The sequence below is a fragment of the Pleurodeles waltl genome, chromosome 4_2 (genome assembly GCF_031143425.1).
Source record: "Pleurodeles waltl isolate 20211129_DDA chromosome 4_2, aPleWal1.hap1.20221129, whole genome shotgun sequence".
Taxonomy (NCBI): Eukaryota; Metazoa; Chordata; class Amphibia; order Caudata; family Salamandridae; genus Pleurodeles; species Pleurodeles waltl.
Window position 1 is genome coordinate 420,040,421 of NC_090443.1, and position 21,609 is coordinate 420,062,029.

General features: G+C 45.6%; 1 protein-coding gene across 6 annotated transcripts in view; it reads right to left on the bottom strand.

The window, feature by feature from the left end:
- Positions 1 to 9,045: 9,045 nt before the first annotated feature.
- Positions 9,046 to 21,609, bottom strand: part of PNPLA6 (patatin like phospholipase domain containing 6) — a 324,399-nt gene continuing 311,835 nt past the window's right edge. For all 6 annotated transcript variants that reach the window (XM_069231657.1, XM_069231658.1, XM_069231659.1 and 3 more), the window contains one exon: positions 9,046 to 15,878. In XM_069231657.1, the coding sequence (XP_069087758.1) occupies positions 15,804 to 15,878 (75 nt within the window). In that variant the 3' untranslated portion in view covers positions 9,046 to 15,803. The remainder of the gene's footprint in view (positions 15,879 to 21,609) is intronic.

Here is a 21,609-nt window from a genome sequence, read left to right on the forward strand (position 1 = left end):
TACCTGATCACACGACAAATTCCAAAAATTGTCATTAGAAACTGATTTTTGCAATTTGAGCTATTTTTCTAAATTTTTAAAAGTCCTGCTAGGGCCTTGTGTTAGTCCCTGTTAGTATTTCTTTTAGAGTTTAAAAGTTTTGTCAAAGTTTGAATTAGGTTCTAGAAATAGTTTTAGATTCTTAAAAAGTATTCCAACTTTTAGAAACATAATGCCTGGTGCAGAAGAGAATGTGGTGGAGCTCAACCTCACACCTTACCTCCATCTTAAGATGAGGGAGCTAAGGTCTCTCTGCAAAATAAAGAAAATCCCAATTGGCTTAAGACCCTCCAAACAACAGCTCCAGGAGCTTTTGGCAGGGTTTGAAAAAGCCAACCCCTCTGAGGATGACAACCCAGAGGATGATGATAGTGACTTGGAGGAGAATTCCCCCCTTCCAGTCCTAATTAGGGAGATCAGGGACCCTCAATCCCTGACTCCAGACATAATAGTCAGAGATGCTGCTTCCCTCACAGGAGGGGCCAGCACCTCTGGAATCACTGAGGATAGCCTCAGTGAAGATGACCTCCTGTTAGCCAGGATGGCCAAAAGATTGGCTTTGGAGAGACAGCTCCTAGCCATAGAAAGGGAAAGACAAGAGATGGGCCTAGGTCCCATCAATGGTGGCAGCAACATAAATAGGGTCAGAGATTCTCCTGACATGTTGAAAATCCCAAAAGGGATTGTAACTAAATATGAAGATGGTGATGACATCACCAAATGGTTCACAGCTTTTGAGCGGGCTTGTGCAACCAGAAAAGTAAACAGATCTCACTGGGGTGCTCTCCTTTGGGAAATGTTCACTGGACAGTGTAGGGATAGACTCCTCACACTCTCTGGAAAAGATGCGGAATCCTATGACCTCATGAAGGCTACCCTGATTGAGGGCTTTGGATTCTCCACTGAGGAGTACAGGATTAGGTTCAGGGGGGCTAAAAAATCCTCGAGCCAGACCTGGGTTGATTTTATAGACTACTCAGTGAAAACACTGGATGGTTGGGGAACTGGAAATGAAGTGCATGACTATGTTGGGCTTTATAATTTATTTATGAAAGAACACATTTTAAGTAACTGCTTCAATTAAAAGTTGCATCAGTATCTGGTAGACCTAGGTCCAATTTCTCCCCAAGAATTGGGAAAGAAGGCAGACCACTGGGTCAAGACTAGGGTAACCAAAACTTCCACTGGGGGTGACCAAAAGAAAGGGATTACAAAGCCTCCCCAGGAGAAAGTGGGTGACACTAGAAATAAAGAAAAAGAGTCCTCTGTAGGCCCCCAAAAACCAGACCAGGTGGGTGGGTCCCAAGACACAACCCAAAACAAAGGTGGGTACCAGGGTAAGAACTGGGATGCCACTAAGGCATGGTGCCATAACTGTAGACAGACAGGGCACCACACCAAGGACACCTCTTGTCCCAAAAACAAACCCCCTAGCAAAATCCCAGGGGTAACCAGTGTAGCCATTGGGGATGACTCCTCAGATGAGGAGGTCTTCATAGCCTTCAACTGGAAAAAGGGCCCAACAGGTGAGTTGGAGATTCCAGAGGGAAGTAGACACTTCCACCACCTACTGGTGAATGGAATCCCAGCCACTGCCCTGAGAGACAGTTGTGCCAGTCACACTATTGTGCATGACAGGCTGGTGTTCTCAAACCAGTACATCCCAGGTGAGACTGCCAGAGTAAGAGTTAGCCCAGACAGGGTCACTGATAGGCCTGTGGCTTTTGTGCCCATAGAAGTGGGTGGGACTTTTAGCTGGAGAAGGGCGGTAGTCAGTACAGACCTCCCCCTTGATTGTCTCCTTGGAAATGACTACCCAGAGGTTAGTCAGAGCCCAAGAGAGGAACTGGTCCAGTGCCAGTCCTCTCCCAAGGACTCTGGAGGTGCTACCTCTGCAGTAACTGCAAGTAGGCCCCAGAAGAAAAAGAAAAGAAAACAGTGTAGGAGGGGTGGACAACCTTTAGCCAAGGTTCCAGCAAGCCAAGGAGATTCTGCTCCAGTAGGGGAGAACTCCACAAGTGGCACTGGTAAAGTCCAACCTGACCCACAAGAAGTCCTGGCTAGTCAGGCAACTGTTAAGCCTGAGTGGGTGGCTCCTCAGCTAACAGAAGAAAGAGTGGAAGAAGGGTGTTTACTACAAGATGTGGTAACCCCCCACTCTAATACAGCAGACAGGCACCCTGAACCCAAAGAAGCCTGTAACTTAGCCCCTTCCCTTGTAGGTGAAGAGCTAAAGGTGTGGTTCTGGGCACTGACAGCTGTCAGTGGCCTCTGCTGGGTGTTAGCCTTTATGGCTGCACTATCCTTGGCATGGTGGTCAGACCCCATGCCAAATAGCAAGTTAGGCCCCCTGACCCTGTTGGTCATGGTGGGGTTACTCCAGCTCTGGGTAACCTCTTTGGGTAAGCTAGGGGTGGCCCTGGCTAAAATAAGATTAGCAGAGGTGGATACCTCTAACCCCAAAATAGAGAGAATGGGTGAAGACATTAAAAGCACAGACAAGAGGCAATTCAGACTAGGTCCTATCACTGTGGAAGTAGGTCAGTTCCCCAGAGGGAATGGCCCGAACAGGAGGATGTAAGGCAGAGTAGGCCCTGCAACAAACCAGCCTATTTCCTCTACTCTTCCTCGTCTGACAGACTAGGAAGACTCTCCCTGCTTTGGCTGAGTCTCCTGGCCTGTGGGCTGGGGGGGGGGGGGGCTTGTGTAAAGAAATGGCTCCCTGTTGCAGTTACCCCCCACTTTTTGCCTGATACTGATGCTGACTTGACTGAGAAGTGTGCTGGGACCCTGCTAACCAGGCCCCAGCACCAGTGTTCTTTCACCTAAAATGTACCATTGTCTCCACAATTGGCACAACCCTGGCACCCAGGTAAGTCCCTTGTAGCTGGTACCCCTGGTACCAAGGGCCCTGATGCCAGGGAAGGTCTCTAAGGGCTGCAGCATGTCTTATGCCACCCTAGGGACCCCTCACTCAGCACAGACACACTGCTTGCCAGCTTGTGTGTGCTGGTGGGGAGAAAATGACTAAGTCGACATGGCACTCCCCTCAGGGTGCCATGCCAACCTCACACTGCTTGTGGCATAGGTAAGTCACCCCTTTAGCAGGCCTTACAGACCTAAGGCAGGGTGCACTATACCACAGGTGAGGGCATATGTGCATGAGCACTATGCCCCTACAGTGTCTAAGTAAAACCTTAGACATTGTAAGTGCAGGGTAGCCATAAGAGTATATGGTCTGGGAGTCTGTCAAAAACGAACTCCACAGCTCCATAGTGGCTACACTGAATACTGGGAAGTTTGGTACCAAACTTCTCAGAATAATAAACCCACACTGATGCCAGTGTTGGATTTATTAACAAATGCACACAGAGGGCATCTTAGAGATGCCCCCTGTATTTTACCCAATTGTTCAGTGCAGGACTGACTGGTCTGTGCCAGCCTGCTGCTGAGAGACGAGTTTCTGACCCCATGTGGTGAGGGCCTTTGTGCTCTCTGGGGACAGAAACAAAAGCCTGATCTGGGTGGAGATGCTTCACACCTCCCCCCTGCAGGAACTGTAACACCTAGCAGTGAGCCTCAAAGGCTCAGGCTTCGTGTTACAATGCCCCAGGGCACTCCAGCTAGTGGAGATGCCCACCCCCTGGACACAGCCCCCACTTTTGGCAGCAAGTCCAGGAGAGATAATGAGAAAAACAAGGAGGAGTCAATGGCCAGTCAGGACAGCCCTTAAGGTGTCCTGAGCTGAGGTGACTCTGACTTTTAGAAATCCTCCATCTTGCAGATGGAGGATTCCCCCAATAGGGATAGGAATGTGACCCCCTCCCCTCAGGGAGGAGGCACAAGGAGGGTGTAGCCACCCTCAAGGACAGTAGCCATTGGCTACTGCCCTCCCAGACCTAAACACACCCCTAAATTCAGTATTTAGGGGCTCCCCAGAACCTAGGAAACTAGATTCCTGCAACCTAAGAAGAAGAGGACTGCTAAGCTGAAAAACCCTGCAGAGAAGACGGAGACACCAACTGCTTTGGCCCCAGCTCTACCGGCCTGTCTCCCCACTTCTAAAAGACACTGCTCCAGCGACGCTTTCCCCAGGACCAGCGACCTCTGAATCCTCAGAGGACTGCCCTGCTCTAGAAGGACCAAGAAACTCCTGAGGACAGCGGCTCTGTTCACCCAAGACTGCAACTTTGTTTCCAAAGGAGCAACTTCAAGACAACTGTGTTTCCCGCCGGAAGCGTGCGACTTGATACTCTGCACCCGACACCCCCGGCTCGACTTGTGGAGAAAGAAACACTTCAGGGCGGACTCCCCGGCAACTACGAGTAGCCAGAGTTGCCCCCTCTGAGCCCCCACAGCGACGCCTGCAGAGGGAATCCCGAGGCTCCCCCTGACCGCAACTGCCTGCTTCCCAGATCCCGACACCTGGTAAAGACTCTGCACCCACAGCCCCCAGGACCTGAAAGATCAGAACTCCAGTGCAGGAGTGACCCCCAGGAGGCCCTCTCCCTTGCCCAGGTGGTGGGTACCCCGAGGAGCCCCCCCCTTGCCTGCCTGCATCACTGAAGAGACCCCTTGGTCTCCCATTGATTTACATTGGAAACCCGACGTGTGATTGCACACTGCACCTGGCTGCCCCGTGCTGCTGAGGGTGTACTTTCTGTGCTAACTTGTGTCCCCCCCCGGTGCCCTACAAAACCCCCCTGGTCTGCCCTCCGAAGACGCGGGTACTTACCTGCTGGCAGACTGGAACCGGGGCACCCCCTTCTCCTTTGAAGCCTATGCGTTTTGGGCACCACTTTGACCTCTGCACCTGACCGGCCCTGAGGTGCTGGTGTGGTAACTTTGGGGTTGCTCTGAACCCCCAACGGTGGGCTACCTTGGACTCAAACTTGAACCCCGTAGGTGGTTTACTTACCTGCAAAATCTAACAAACTCTTACTCCCCCCAGGAACTGTTGAAAATTGCACTAAGTGTCTAGTTTTAAAATAGCTATATGTGATTTATGTGAAAACTGTATATGCTATTTTGCTAATTCAAAGTTCCTAAAGTACCTACCTGCAATACCTTTCATTTGAAGTATTACATGTAAATCTTGAACCTGTGGTTCTTAAAATAAACTAAGAAAATATATTTTTCTATACAAAAACCTATTGGCCTGGAATTGTCTCTGAGTGTGTGTTCCTCATTTATTGCCTGTGTGTATGTACAACAAATGCTTAACACTATTCCTTTGATAAGCCTACTGCTCGACCACACTACCACAAAATAGAGCATTAGTATTATCTCTTTTTGCCACTATCTTACCTCTAAGGGGAACCCTTGGACTCTGTGCATACTATTCCTTACTTTGAAATAGTGCATACAGAGCCAACTTCCTACAATGGTGTACTTCTTTTTTTGTGCACCATATACAGAGCCAGTTTCCTATAAATATGCTCTCATATTGTTTTTTTATGGCAGTGCAAAGTTGAATAACTACAAAATAATCTAAAATTGTTTCCTTGTTACACAATTCACGTTCTTTCTGTAATATCATTTTAAAACAATACTTGATTTACGGCCATTAGGGTTTTTCTTTTGTTCTGCTTTATTTATGAACCCCTTCCCCAAGGCAGATTTATAGGATTAAACCCCAGTATAAACAATGTGTGAAAGGAAGATCTCTGGAGATTACCCTACAAGTGCTGCCCACAGCAGCAATGCACATCAAAACAAAGTCCAGCATTGGCTTCAAAGTTTCAGCTGCTCTAGTTTTACCCGACCATGGTCTTCAGAAATGTTCGGGAGCCAGGGCACATCTACCTGCGTTGCGAGCAGTTCATACCATGTTCTCCTGCAGTCAGTGAGTGGCACACTGAGGTGACTGCAGGTAGCAATGACTTGTGAGTGCAGCAGCTTCTTCTTCTTCATGGTTCCAGCTGTTAAGAGGAGGAGAGTGGCAAAGCTCTAGTTCCTGGGACTCCTCCAACATGGGCAATGGCCCCAGTGGTCCTACTGACCCCTTCCTGGCATACAGTAATTATGGGCAGTGGCTGCAGTGGGTTTGGATGCACTGAGTGATAGCTCCAACAGTCCTAGTAGCTCCCCCTCTAATGTACAGGGGTCACGGACATGGGCACTGACCAAAGCAGTCTCAGTGGCAAAGGGTGATAGGTCCAACAGGTTCAGTGGCAACAGGGGACAGCCCCATCAGTCCTGGTGCCCCTCACCGGCATAAAGAGGTCATGGACTAGGGTGAATGCCCCAACGTAGTCTACTGTACAAGGCTACAGCCCTCAACTTCACTGTAGCTCCGCCTCTGGTTATTGACTACAGCCAGAGAATGGACAGCTCTCTAGCAATACCGGTCCTAACCGGACTGGGTACCAGGTTCTATTCACCAGTACCCCACTGGGCCTCACTCCCTCCAGGCTCGCCACTATTTCTAACAGGCACACTGGTCTTGGCAGGCAGGCAGAAGGCTGGTACTCCAGAGACAGGGCAAGTGCTATTGGCTTCCTGAGTGATGGTCCTCGCCTACCCAGGGGACTGGCAGACCCTGGTGCCCATTCCTGATAACAGCAGCTCAAAGTCTTAGTAACCTTCTTTCTCCTGATGAGCACTGCTGCAGAATACAGTGTGGGACTCAGGCTCTCACGTTTGTAGGCTAAATCCAGATGCGTGATTAAGCACCTGAGCTTTTAAAATTCATGTTTTGGGTGTCAGCTCCTTAAAGTGCTCAACCTCAATCAAGTCCTTTGTCAAAGGTACAGTCCATTACAGCAGGAGAAGCTCCAATCTAATTAACCAATAATACAGATGACAGGAGTAACCAAGGATCACACCTGGCTTCAGCCTCAACAGAAATATACATAATAAAGTTTCAAACATCTAAGCCTTTCCATCTATCAAGTTTCCTCGCCCACAGTGTAAACCTTATCAGTCTCACAATCTCTCAGATAATAAGCCCAAGTCCCATGGACCAGTAACTCCTCCTTAAATCAGAGACCTTTCAGGTGCACAGAGAATTCCCTGCTCCCCTTCCACCACTGTGATGTTACCACCCCATCCCTCAGGCATGAGGCTGAGTTCCTCCACCCTGGTGCTAAAGATCCCCCCAGGTGGTCCCTCGGTGGTCAAGTAATTTCCAGAGGTGCTGGTCTTCCTTACACAGGGCCAAAGATCCCTCCTGGCCCTGCCTGTTGCATTACTACATGGCAGTGGGATTGTTTGTGAGCACCTGCACCAGCCTTCCTTTGATGGTGGACAGGAAGGCCATCAACACCAAGCAAATCACTCTCAACTCCAACAAACTGATGTGAAATTGAGTGTCCGTCGTAGACCAGAGGCCTCTGATCTCAACCTCTCTCAGATGGAATTCCCAACTCAAGAGTGACTCACCCGTAACCACAGTCCGCTCTGAGCAGGGTAAGGAGAGGGGCCTGCGACTGACCCAATCACGGTCCAGTAGCCACCACTGCAGATCTTTAGCAGTCTCCTCTGCAATCTGGATATAATTCAACAGATTCCTCTGATGCTGTCCCTGCTGGAATTTGAAGTCCCCTTGCAGAGCCTGCATGTGCCATCAGATATGCTTGGACAGCAGGATGCAGAAGGCCAACAATCACAGGAGCCTCACAGTCATCCGCACTGAGTACCGGGAACACAGCTTAAGCGTTGGGAAATCGAATGCCCTGGACTCTCAGCTGTGGGGGGAAAAGCACAAAACCATACAGGGTGTGGAATTCCTGTAGCCTGACACTTAGGACATATTATTTGGGGTCAATAACAAGTTTTTATATTTACTTTGACCTTGGGACGAGTAGGCACAACCTCTTTTAGCACAAACTCTTTGGCTTCCAGTTTACAGGGAAGGAAACTGTCTGCAGTTGAGGTAATATTTGTGTCTGTACGTTAATGCTGTTCAAACTTGTATTTATGGTTCATTTATGCAAAGCCTTTATTATTAGGGTGAGCGCTCTTGTTAAACAGTGTAAGGCCACACTGCACTATTGACAGTGGTTCAAGTAAAAAAATGTGTACACACACTTGTGAAAGTTTAACAATATGAGGCTCTGTCTAATGCTTCTGGAATGGGACTGGTTAGATGCAGAAGCTTGCAAGCAAGAATGATGAATCTTTGCCTTCAAAATAAAATGTTCATAAAAAAATGTAGGAAACAAAACGTTTTGCTAAATTACTGTGAAATTTTAGGTACTATTTTTTGAAGTATCATTTAGTAAAATGTGTTGATGCATGCTAGTATTTTCAGAAAATATGCATAATGGAAAATCAGTGTAACTATTTTAAACATGATTATGGGAAACATGAAAATAAACAAGCACTGGCAAAGCCAACCGATGTAACTTTGGTAGTCAGTCTTTTGGTTTTATCAATGCATGTCTTGTTTTGACATGACTTTTGTAACACTTAATTGTTTTGGGAGCTGCCAGTCCCTTGCCTTTGCAATTTGGAGGACCCATTTGTCTGAAGTGATGGCCTGCCACCCTGGGTGTTAATATCAGATCCTTCCTCCAACAAGGTAACTATGTGCCAGCAAGGACAAACTAAAGTGGTTTTGCGGCTGATGTACATTCGGGGCTGAGCTGCATGTTGTCCCTGCAGTCCTGCTGCTGTCACGGGAACCAGGGTCTCAGCCACAAAGTGGCTGACATGCCTGCTGAACTGTAGAGGAATATGGTGTTGGTAAAATGGACAACCAAGGAGAAGCTGCAGATCTGCGTCTGAAGGCGTGGAAAGAAATGAACTAACGTCTGCAAACATTGGTGGCACTTACATGGGGCTCCACTCATCACTTCCAGAGAATAACCAGGCTGCCATAGAGCCACATGATGCCACTTACTGGTGTGCATGAGTACTGCTTTAAAGTTTCCAGATCCAGTCAGACGCATGGGGAATATTCACACAGTGAGGAATCTCTGGTTAGAAGTATCCATCAGAAATTTTACGTTATAGTTTTGATTATTCTGACAGCTTAGAATAAAAAATATCAAACACAGGTGACACTGTTCAAAGGTTTTATTTTATCTGTGGGCCATCCAGTGCCCTTTGATAACGCCTTTCGAAAACATTGTTAAATAAAGAATACAATTTTTTAGTAAATAAAATATTTCATGATTACTTAACATCAGTCATGTACACAGGTCCAACTTAAATTAGTTTAAAAAATAAAATATAAAGCACAGCTTTGTTAATCTACATTTATCTGCAGCAGAAATTAATAATTTAATAAAAATAACTCTCCATCTAGTGTTAAATAATTACAAAATAATTTGGTGTTGGGATCTGGCTCCAGACTGCCAACCGACTGGCCTCAGAGGTAATGTTCCGAGTCCGAGCTCCTCCAGGTGCCACACGTGTGAGGCATACCCAAATCCGCAAAGTGCAGAGGGATAAAGTAACCTCCTTGTTCACATGCTCTTTCCCTTAACCAACAAGTGGGTTAGTGGAAGGGTATACCCATGTTAAGAACGACCAAGAGCCGGACATTGGATTAGAAATGAATATCTTTCACCTCCTGCATTTGCCGCATTCTGCTGAAATCGCAGGTTTTGGGTTACAGCACAGAACTGCCACATCTGGCACACAAAGGACATCGGCTCAAGCAGCAATATACAATTAATCTAAAAGATCTCTAGATGCAAAATGGCGGAATCTAATATTTCAATCCAATGTGCAGTCTTGTATACCTGTAGGACATACTTCACTGCACGAAAGGAGGGCAAAGCATTCTGACCAGCAGAAAGGAAAAACTGTACTGGTAGCACCCCAATTCTTGAGCGCCTCCCCAAATCTTCTGCTCTGCTTCACCAATATTGCTTCCTTTTAACTTCTCTAATTACATGACGTACATCCGCTCCAGCAAAAATGAAGTTTGGGCTTTATAGAAGGAGGTTGGTGGACCAAGAGTACCAGACTGACTGCAGTAAGTACCTCGAACCTACATCTGCAATCCCTGTTTACATATGAGTGGAACGATTCCAAAGCATTGGGAACAAAGAGAGATTCGTAGCTAATAGTCACTGGCCATCCCTTCAAAAGCATTCAGAAGCATCCTTTGGCATGGCAAAAGTTGCAAATTGTTTCAAAGGAGCACAGGCAAAGTATAGCTTTTTTTTACAGATAGTATATGGTATAGCCCAAGTGGCTCTCTTAACGTGAGGACATTATTCTGAAACCCTCAGTGTTAGGAAGAATATTAATGATGTTGCCTAGACAGAAGCACACAGTTTCATAACTGGAGCACAAGGCCACAGGCTGAAGTAAGCATCAGCAGATCACATCCTCACTGCCTGCATGCCTCCTACCACTGCCTGCATGCTTCCTACCGCAGTAATAACTAAGGCACAGCTAAGCCCTGAAGCAAATTCCACACCGAAGACTGCATCTGGATAGGACTGTATCTGTGCTGGGTTGTCTGATGGAAGGACTGAGTCATAGGAGATCCTTTTACCCCTTAGAATCATGGCACCGTACCTCACTGTGAGGAGAGCAAGACCTTTTTTTAATACAAGCTGGATGCATAACTGGGCTGCAAGGTTCACTGGCAACCTTGGTCCCGTCTTCTAAAAAAGGACTAAAGAATCCCTGATCCAGAGACTGAAGGGAAATCCAGTTGAGGACATAGGTCATACTATAGGACTGTTTAAGTTCAGATATATCTTCTTCTAATCATTAGTCCTACAACTGATGGGAAGAAGGGGTTAAATGGCCCAGGATCCTCCACACTGTCAAAGGATGCTCTAAATACTCTTGTAAAAGAGCAACGTTTGGGAGCTGGCATGAACAAAGCTGCAGTTCAGCACCTAAGATAACCAACTTAATGTTCCTTGAAGTACCATCCAGTTCATCTGTGCCCCATTGGGGAAATGTCTAAATGCCTTAATGTGCCTGAAACACAAGAAGCATGAGCTTGAATACTCAGGGCACAAGATAGATGAAAATGGACCAGGCTAAGGTACGGGAACACCAAGTTGGAGGGTTGTCAGGGTGAGTGCAAATTCTGTTTTTACGCTGCAAACAGAACTCAATGATATTTCAAATGCTCCCCCATTTTAGGCAAAGCTGGCCTTGGTGGGTGGGGGGGGGGGGGTGCTTGTGGAGCGATCATCTGCTAATCTCATCTCCAACTTGCACAGAGATGAATTCAGGAATGAAAGATCACAAGGGTTTGCATAAAAGAAATAATCTACTTATTAAATGCTCTCTGTAAACAAAGTCCTGCAATTTACTGACTGCTCAAGCATCAAGAAATCCCTTAACAGGTCAAATAGTATTTCAAATTTCATCTCCCCAAAGATATATACACTTATTGCAAGCATGTAAGGGGTGGCTCAGGACAGATACCACAAAGTGCACCTTCAACAGCCATCCTATGGGACTCATGCTTTGCATGAGCCACCACCCGCAATCACGTACTCGAAAGCATGGATGAACCCCTTAGGGACAGTGCAAGAATAAATCTGTGTTGAGAAACCATATGCAACAGGAAAAACGCTACTCATATGTTCTGACGCACAGTAAAAGCGAAGTGCTTACTAGGCATAAATAAAAGATGACAGGCAACGATCGAAGAAGCAAATCACATATGTACAGGGTCAGGCACTAGGTCTAGCAGTGGGCATTGTTATACATTTTTGGGCTTTTGCTAGCCAACACCTTGCCTGGTTGCCCCATAAAAGGGAGACTTAACACAAGAAAATAGCATGTTCCAAGGAAGGGATACATAATATTTCACAGGCTGGTGGACCAGAAACAAATTCTGGCCACAACAAACTAATTGCATGAAAAGAAAACTTCTGATATGCAACCAAGACAGAACATCTAATATATAGTAATATTTTTCATACACAATTGATGATTGCTTAGTAGGCATAGCGTCCTAGACAAATATTGGCAACAAACACAGTCAGTTGTAGGAAGCACCCCATTGCCTGAGGTCTTGAAGGAAGATTAATCCAGCTTCACCCCTTTTGATATGAGAGATGAGGCTAGGTCTCTGAACTGGAGGTGATTCAGTAGTACGACTCGTGTTTTCTGATGTTTGGGTCCACATCACCAACTGGCAAATAAGCCACACTGGCAAATCACACAGCAGCTCACTCACAACTCACCGCAGCTAAAGATGTGCTGGCAAAGTGTTCCGATTTTTCAGCTCAAAGATGTGTTCCAAGTCTTGGACTCCCAATTTACTCTGATCTGGATTAATTAGTATAGGCCACAATACTAACAGAAGACATCTCATTGCACAGCCAGGCCCACAATGTTGTTTTTATAGCCGTCCTTATCCTATCTTTCCAAAAAAATCTATTAAATCCCACTCTGCCCTTGGCTACTGACTGTCGATCCGGTCAGACAACCCATCTTCTAACACAAGAAGGCAATTGCAACTTCCATGATAGCAAGGTCGATCATTGATGGACTCAGAAACGTGGTCGAAGGAAAAGATGAACATTCTGCTCAGGTTTGACATCCACGGTATGAGTACTGTTATTCATCCTTTGGGCCTCCCAAACCGTTAAGAACATACACATAAGCCTTGAGTTAACAATCCTCCTTACAGAGGCGCATCCCACCATATACCTTTCATTAAGTGGCTCATATGTTCAGTAATACAGCTCAGAGGTACCTGCCAAAGTCATCCTGTCACAGAACACGGCACTCGAGATGGCCATGTAGACAGGCTGGTCAAGTGTAACCCTCGCGTTTAGGTCTAGGCTTAGTCTATGTAATTAAAAAAGCCATGTGTCAATTCAGCAACTCCAACAAATTGTCTTCAGCTTCATGGCATACAAAACATGCCATGCTCTAGAATTGAGTTGACTTTGAAAACGACCAGCAGTTTATAGGTGGAAATACACTGCCCTCTAAAGCAGCCAGGCTCCCTTTCTCCACCCAGAAGACGACTGCAGACAGTGCCAATGCAAGCCAACAATAGTTCTGTGCATTAGGCACCGTTCAACCAGAGAACACGGCATGAGAAATGAGCTGTGAATTCAGTCAGTTCTACAGGCGAATTTCCGAATGTAGGTTCAATGTGAACAGGCTACAGACGAGACTTATTTTTTCCATCTATGGAACGATCTGTTGCATACTTCCGAAACACGTGGTGAAATGACAGCACTGGGGTTACTTGCCGAATTCGGTCTCTGCCAGCTATTCTTCCAGAGAGTTCTTAGAGTAAACCCAGAACAGGGGAACATTACAGAAAGAGCTCCTCGAAATACTGCACTAGTAAATGGTGATTGTGGCGTCTTACAGTCCAATGAACAAACATTGCGGATCAAATCAAACTCCTGGTTAAGTAATGTCAGGTAGGGGGTAAAAATTGATTCAGTTCCATGCCTGCCGAAGCAAGTGCAGCCAAGCTTACAGCAAAATTTGCAATCGTTGACGGAGGTAACTGCGATGGAGCGATACCTAGTGGTGGTTAGTGTATGTCTTCAACTTTGAGGGATGGGGGAGGAACCGGTTTTGCATTTGGCCAGGTGCAGAGGTTTGTACAAGAGCCACTGCTGCTTTTGGGATTAGTCTGTCTAAATGGCTGTCTCATTTGTCAGTAAAGCAGGGGGGTGGGTTCAAGCGAAAACTGTGAGGAGCTGTTGACTGCTCAGCTAGGAACCTATATGAAGACCCAATGAGGAAAAATAAAGTGAAGCCCTTGGGCATGAATTACAGCTCCCAGTGCACTCTGGCTTTCAAAGACTCAACTCAGTAGAACTGAAACTGCAACAAGGCCCTAAGTCGTTTTATGGAATGAGAACGCTTCACTGACCTGCGTTCTCAATTTTTTTTGTAAAATTCCACTACATTTCTGCACTTCAGGAAGAGACAACAGCCTATGATGACGCCATCTTGGGGCCTCCTTTTGCATGCTATGAACCACGTGTTGTCAACTCTGCTTTAGCTTTTCTGTTGCCCAACGTTTTAAAGCAACTGTTGCTGTAAGAAGCTCTGATAAACTATAGCTTTCCCCAGTGTGCTACTGTTCCAACAGACCTTTTCCCCCTTTATGAAATCACACACTACAGGCCACATACCAGACAGGATCTTCAAGATGGCACTGGGCAAAGGCTATTCCTTCGAGGCTGTAAATACAGGAAGCATGCCTGCAAAACACACAGGGTTGGGCTGTCTGACAAGTAAACATGGTGGTCCAGCTGTATTAAGTATGTCTATAAGCAAAAACAGATTGACACAGCCGAACCACTTCCCCTTTAGTCATTAGATGCACAAAAGCTGCCATTTTTGGACATTCACTGGTTTCTAAGTTAGTTTCGAACTCTAACTAACCTGGTTCATTCAGCACAAGAAGAAACCATCATGCATGGGCTGGGGCCAAACACGGTTGAGGAGCCTTGCACTTCATTTGCTGTGAAATGATTTTGCTACGTCTTCCCTCTCACTGTCAAGAGTGGAGAAAGTACCCAGCTCTCAGATTGAGCAAAGGAACCGCATTTCAAAAGTATTTCTTGGAACGTTTTCCAGATGAGCATGCTGACTACTGATAGCTAAATAGTTAAACTGGACTGAAGAGTACTGGCCACATGAAAAGAACGTGCCTAGAGTCTTTCGATCAGGGGTGAAGAATGACAGGGATTTATACTGCGGCTTCTGATGGGCAAGATGAATTTGACAGTTTAATGCAGACATACAAACACAGCCCAAATGGCGGGTTCTCCAGCTTAGATGGAACATTTTAGTAATTAGTGTAGTTGTGCAACTGTTGAGCATGAAGCAGCGTGCCCACAAATACCAACACAGACCTGGAGCATACTGCCTACAGGAACACAGCTTCAGTCACTTCTTTTGTTCACTCAGTGGACGAGCATCCAAGACCAAAGATGGCAACGAGCACCATCGCCTCCTTGTGAAATACCTCCTAACATGGCGCCACACCTAGTGGCAACTGAAATGCAACTACCCTTATTCATTAGTCTTTGCAATTGAACCATTCTTTTTTCCTCAGTGCTATAGAGAACATTACAGCTTTAGCAACGTCCAGTTGAGGAATGTTTTGGGAGTTCTCAGCTCTCTTCTTATGTATTTTAGGATTGGTCACCTTTGATTTGGCAAACTATTATCCATACTGCTACAGAGGCTTCAAAGATACACACAAAGTGGACAAGTAAAGGAAATATCTTCTTCCCCACACTGCATGAGGAACTCCTCACCTAATTAGATCATCTGTTTTTCTCTTGCAAGTCCTCAGTTTCCACAGCGATGCAAAGGACCTCCCAATCAGTCTTAATGAAAAGTACTTTACAGCCATGGTTCAAGGTGTTAATAAATTTACTGGCCTTGTTTCCCAGCAAGACCAGGATGAATCCCCTGACCTTCCTGAGGTTTTTTCGATCGGCTCTGTTTCTTGTCCCTTTCACGCAATAGTGGTTTAAGAAAGTGCAAAACAAACCCATCATTCACAGAACTATGCTTAACAGAGGGCAACTCCGGGATTGACAGCAAAGAGCAGCAGAGCCTACTCTGGCACCTGTACATTGATGACTCATAAGCCCCTTGGAAAAAGAGCAGGGCAGCCATTTTGTCAGACTGATTAGGCAGGCATTAATGTGCAGAACGTTCAGCTCATTTGTCTGTGACTGCATCATATCTTATGAAACCAACATGAAATATCTGTTCAGCAGAGCTGCAGATGCCCTTGTGGAGTGCACATCACGTCACAGAGTTCCGCTTTGGAGTTCTGAGTAACCTGAGAAGGCTGATTTGACTTATAAGGCATCACCATTATGGATTGCAGGGGCTCAGGCTTCAGAGTTGGCACTGGAGGCAGTCTCTCTAGAGCGGCTCTGCCGATGTCGTATGCTCTTCTCTTCATCCTAATTTAAAACAAGAGTTGAAAATTTTAGGACATTTGGCTCTGTTTCTTCAAAACTCTGTCAGCTCCTGGCTAGACACGTAAGAAAGGGGTGAATTCAGGCAAACATGTAGGTTTAGGGTATGCATGGGGAGTTATCATATAAAGAATGACTGGTGCCTGTAATGTGAACAGCAGAGTGCACAGGACGGGTGAGTATGTAAGCGGATGATATTGGTCAGGAGGGAGAAGGAGGGCACCCAGTGGAAGAAGCATGCACAAGTAGTGATAAAGGAAGCATAATTTTGATTTAGAGATAGAGTGGGACTTATGGGTTGAATGTGGGAGCTGGGTGGTATAGATGGAGAAACAGGCTAAAAGAGAGCATGGGTTGGGTGCACCTGAGAGGAGGGTCAAGCTGTGAACAGTACACAAGCCCTCTAGGACTACTGAATGGGAGAAATCCACCCCAACTACAGGGCACCATTGTTGTATTAAGTGTGTGAGAGGGAACCACATTCCTCGAGAACAGCACTCACCATATGACCTTTGTGTCTGCATCAGCTCGCACAGAGAGCACCACATAGTGCTTAAAACCCTGTTCCAGGGATAACCTGTGCTCTGTCATTGCAATGTGTACGAGTAATAGATACTGGACATGGTTTGAAGTGTCACCTTCCTATGGTGCCCACAGTTGTTGGGGCAAAGAAGTGGAACTTAGCAGCACTTCTCTAGAAGACTGTGTAGGAGAGAAACCAGGAAAGTGTATTACGTAGGACTGGTCTTAACACTTCCTGCCGTTATCAACTATCTAGGCAAACCCTTCTGAGTTTAATTGTTACCACAGTGTTCCGGGTGAACACATTTACACGCACTTCTCTATTCTAAGGCCCTCATTACAACCCTGGTGGACGGGGGAGAAGTGGCGGTAATATCGCCAACAGGCCGGAGGAAAAAAAATGGAATTATGACCATGGCGGTTACCGCCATGGTCATCTGCCACTTCTCCACTCCGACCGCCAGGGCGGTGACGACCGCTGGGCTGGAGACTTCGGTCTCCAGCCCGGTGGCCGTCACCAGACCGTCGCCGGTATCAGGACCCTGCATACCGCCATGGATTTCGGGTGGTTTGGAACCGCTACGAAATCCATGGCGGTAGGCACTATCAGTGCCAGGGAATTCCTTCCCTGGCACTGATAGGGGTCTCCCCCACCCGAGTCCTCCCCCCACCTCCCCTAGCCCCTTGCCACCCCCCAAAGGTGACAGGACCCCCACCCCAACATGCACATTCACACATCCCCCTCCCCACCCCCAACATGCACATACACACATCCCAACACGCACACATACACTACAACACATACCCGCACACATACAAACAGACATGCACACAGACCGACCCGCACACATTTCCAGATCGATTTCCGGACGATCAATTTACCTTGTCCGTTGATCCTCCGGAAGGGGACGGGATCCATGGGGGCTGCTCCGCCGCTAGCACCCCGTCACCAGAACACCGCCACACCGAATCATAGGACGTGATTTGGTGGGCGGTGTTCTGATGACGGGGCGGTGGAGCAACCTCCACTTCCCCGCCGACCGCCAGTATGGCTGCTGGCGGCTCTCCGTCTGAAAAAGGACAGAGGGCTGCCAGCAGTCATAATACGCCGCACAGAAAAAACCGCCTGCACTGGCGGTCTTCAGCAGGGCGCTACCTCGGCGGTCTTGAAAAAAGACCGCTGAGGTCGAAATGAGGGCCTAAGTGCTCTTGAAACAAAACAAAAAAATAATGGTTGCTTTTGTATAGAAAATAGAAGATGCGTGTCCCAACTATGGAATGGTTATTTACTTGTAGTCCTCACCCTGCATCGTAGGTATCTTCACTGAAGCATAGAAAGAATACTACCATCTGCGTGGAGGGATGTGAGAACATTTCAATTTCAACTTACCATGTGTATCCATAGGAGGTGAAAAGATCCCGTTTAGCAAATACCGCTGACAAAATTTCAAAAGCTTTAAAAATTAGATTTGTACAGAATCTATGGCCCAATTTCTTTTAATAAATAAGGCAACATGAGTGCCCTAGTGTGCTACAATAAAAAAATCAAAGCTTTGAATCCACAAATAAAGCACATGAGAAAAGAAATCTGACTGACAGGCTTAATACACAGAGAAGTGAACTTATGCACTGTCCCTATCAGAAACCAGAAACTTCCCTATTCAGCCTGTCTTGTACTGGCAGTTGATTCACAGGCTCAGTTCTTTTGAGGAAACTATGCAGAGAATGAAATGTACTTGCTGTTCACAAAATGGAAAGACCAGAAAGTAGGGACGGCTGTTTAGGACTTCAGAGAAGATGACAAAAATGAGAACTAGGATTACACGTAAATACCATTTACTTCTGCATCATAGGATCTTTACTGGCATATGTAAACACAGAACAGAGTAGCAAGTGTATCCCAAAAGACTCCATGCGTTTAACAGCAAGAAAAATTAAGAGTGATTTTAGTGAACTGTACATTGACCAAACTGAATCTTTAGAGCAGCCTGACTGAGCGCTGTACCAGCTTTATAGTCTGCATCTATCCATACACAGACATTTATTAACTAGGTTGCTGGAGTTGCTTTTCCCAGTATGGAATCTTCTTTGGGCTTACCAGTTAGAGGTTTGCTAGTTAACTGCAAACACCACAAGAAAGTATTCATCTGGAAAAGGACTGCTTGGATGTGGCAAAGTGACTTACATTTAATAAACAGCTGGGTAATTTCCTTAGATTCTTTTCTGTCTATATAATACTTTAGGGCTTTCCTAACATCTAAGGAATGAAAAGACCTTTCTTCATGTGAAATGGGATCCCTGAAGAAAACGTGTAAAGATATAGATTGATTGAGATGGAAATCAGACACTACTTTAGGGTAAAAACTGATGGATGCATTCTCATAAGTACTTTATTTTTTATGACAAGGTGTGTAAGGTTCTGCTGCAGGTAAAGCCGGAAACTAGCATACTCTGCAAGTTGAAGTGATCGCCACAAGAAAGGCAAGCTTTCTATATGAGATGCACTAATGACGCATTACGTATATCGTCAAATGGAGAAGCCATCAATTTAGATAAAACCAAACTGAGCTCCCATGGAGGAGATAGCTGCTGCCAAGCAGAATAGATTTTCTTTAATTCTTCCCAAAAGTCCTTTTTGACAGCAATAGTGAAAAATTATTCTAACACGCAACTTTATCTTTATGCCGTAACAGGTGCCAGATGGATTTTATGGAAGCAAACTGTAGCTATAACTGATCCAAATAAAGCAGATATGGAATGATTACATTGTCTTGGCAGTACACATGCAGCCTGATTTAGAGTGCATTTACTCCATCAGGGCAACAGAGTATTTAAGTCCATTGCCCTGAGGGAGTAACAGCACTCCAAGTTCAGAGATGTCTGCTGCCCCAGCGGACACCTCACACACAGGCAGAAGCCGCCACCACCGTGGTACCAATCAATAAATTAAAAGTGTGCTACACAGCTCCATCAAGATGATGGAGCTATACGGTACACTTTAAATTCTTTTTTTATGTTAAAAAAGAAAATGACAAAGCAGGATTTTCTTTTTGAAGCAACAGCCCCCATCACCATGGGAGTTTTCTGACATGGCCTGACGGTTATTTACTTTCACTTACTGCCATATTTGAGATGGCGGCAAGCAAAAGCAAAAACTTCCATTTGTTTGCTTACTCTAAATGGTGCGGGCCATTAAAGGGGTATGTCACTGGCGGAGACGGAGCAGTCCCCTCGTAGTAGGCCCTAGGTCATGATTATGACATTGACATCAGAGAAAGCATCTGTTCCATTTAATGTCATATCTTTCCAGATGCTTTTGTTTATGGTCTTTTTGCCCCTTACGATGTTCATGCATTCTTGATGTAAATTTAGATGTCCATTTTGCATTTAAGGACAGCACATGGAAAAGGTAAAGGTGCCCTTGCATCCTGGCCAGCAAATTCTGCTTGCAAGGCAGCCTCCTGAATGGCCTTAATGACATAAAAAGGAGCTCTGGAAACCACTGTTTGCTCGGCTATTCGAGAGCAATTAGAATCCTGTTTGTGTTGTTGTACCTGAATTTCACTAGGATCAATGCGATCAGTGGTACTCTGAAAAAAGCACAGAGAAACTTAAGCAACTGGTCAGTCAAAAGGGTATTACCAAGTGAACTTGGCTCCCACACTCTAAAACGAAGTCTAGGAATTTGTGTTTTGCCATGTTGCAAGCAGAGCTATTTGAGGAAGACTCCAGTCTGCAAAAATGCCTTCTAGCCCATCGTTGTTGAGAACCCGTTTGTGGTTTTCCACATGCAATCAGAGGAGTACGGCTGCCTGGGAATTTTGGAGACCAAGATGATGATTTTTTTTTTTTTTATAATCAATTTTATTGAGTTTTGCATAAATGTAACATACACATTGTGCATCATATCACCAGCCTCTGAATCTTCAGGAAATTCCTACATTTGTTATCGACAGATTAGTGCACAATATTCAGTCACTTGTCAATGTGAGTCCCGGCCCAAAGTAATTCCATAATTTGCCCATACTTTAGCGTGTAAGATGAATTTGTCTTGTAGTTGACTTTTTTAATAAGTGCCAGTACTATATAGTTTGGTTCTCCAAAAAAAGGATCCTGATTGTGTACTGGCCTCAACTCAATACTTTGATATGCTATAGTTGTTACTTGTCTAGCCGTAGGCTTCGCACTGTCAAACTATCAACTGTGTTCCCCAGCCGGACAAAGAGGCATTTTGTCACAGTGCTTTGAAACAGAAGGCCCTGATAAAATGGCACTCCTTGCAGCAACATATACTGCTTACCCCACCATCGAAAAGACCATTTGACCTGAGGAGTCACAAGTAACTTGTCTTCCCAATTACCTTTCCATTGTGGCCACTGATCTTCCAAGATTTATGAAGAGGTCTCATATGAAGACTTGTATTTGTGGCAATGAACATTCAGAAAAAGATCGACCCCAAAAGTGAAGACATCTAACAAACAGTTGGTGAAGGAGTCTTTTGAATATGAATTTTGTATTTGGAGACATTTCTGAACTATGGAACATACTCATTCCCTCAAAGGAAACACTGCTCCTTTCTTAGTATCTAGAGTGCCCCTTGACAAGTCAGGATATGATCTGGCGTTGTCGTAGATTTTTGGAAGTGGACACCAAGGTCTAAATTGCAAAGCAGGGCTATGGAAGAGTTGAAGCCCTGAAGTGCCCTGAAGAGCTTTCTCTCCGTATAAGTCTTTATTAGACCATTGTAAGAGCTAAGGGCAGATGAAATATTCTACCTATGAAAAAAAACTGCCACATGCTTTAAAAAAGTCTAAGGTGTTGAGTTCAGACCGAAAGGTAGAACTTCGTACTGGAACGAAATGATTACTTACCAGTAGGAGTAGTTTTGCAGCCTGAAGTTATTTCTGGATTCACATGCTTTGCATTTTTTCCCCATCTAGTGGTTAGGTCCGGAATAGTTCTCCTTCCCTTTTTTTGTGTGGGCATCGTCAACCACCATTTGGTGGTATATCTGGTCCTTTTGTGAAGTATGACGGCACCCCGGATGTTCGTGTGTGTAGAAGCCATTTTCAGATTCTTTTTTCAGTTTTTCCACTTATGCTTTTTTTTCTCCTCTCTTCCCACCTGACTGCGTTAACCTCATCTTTCTAGGGAGGTGGGTGAACCCAGAAAACTCTTGAGACTGCAAAACTAC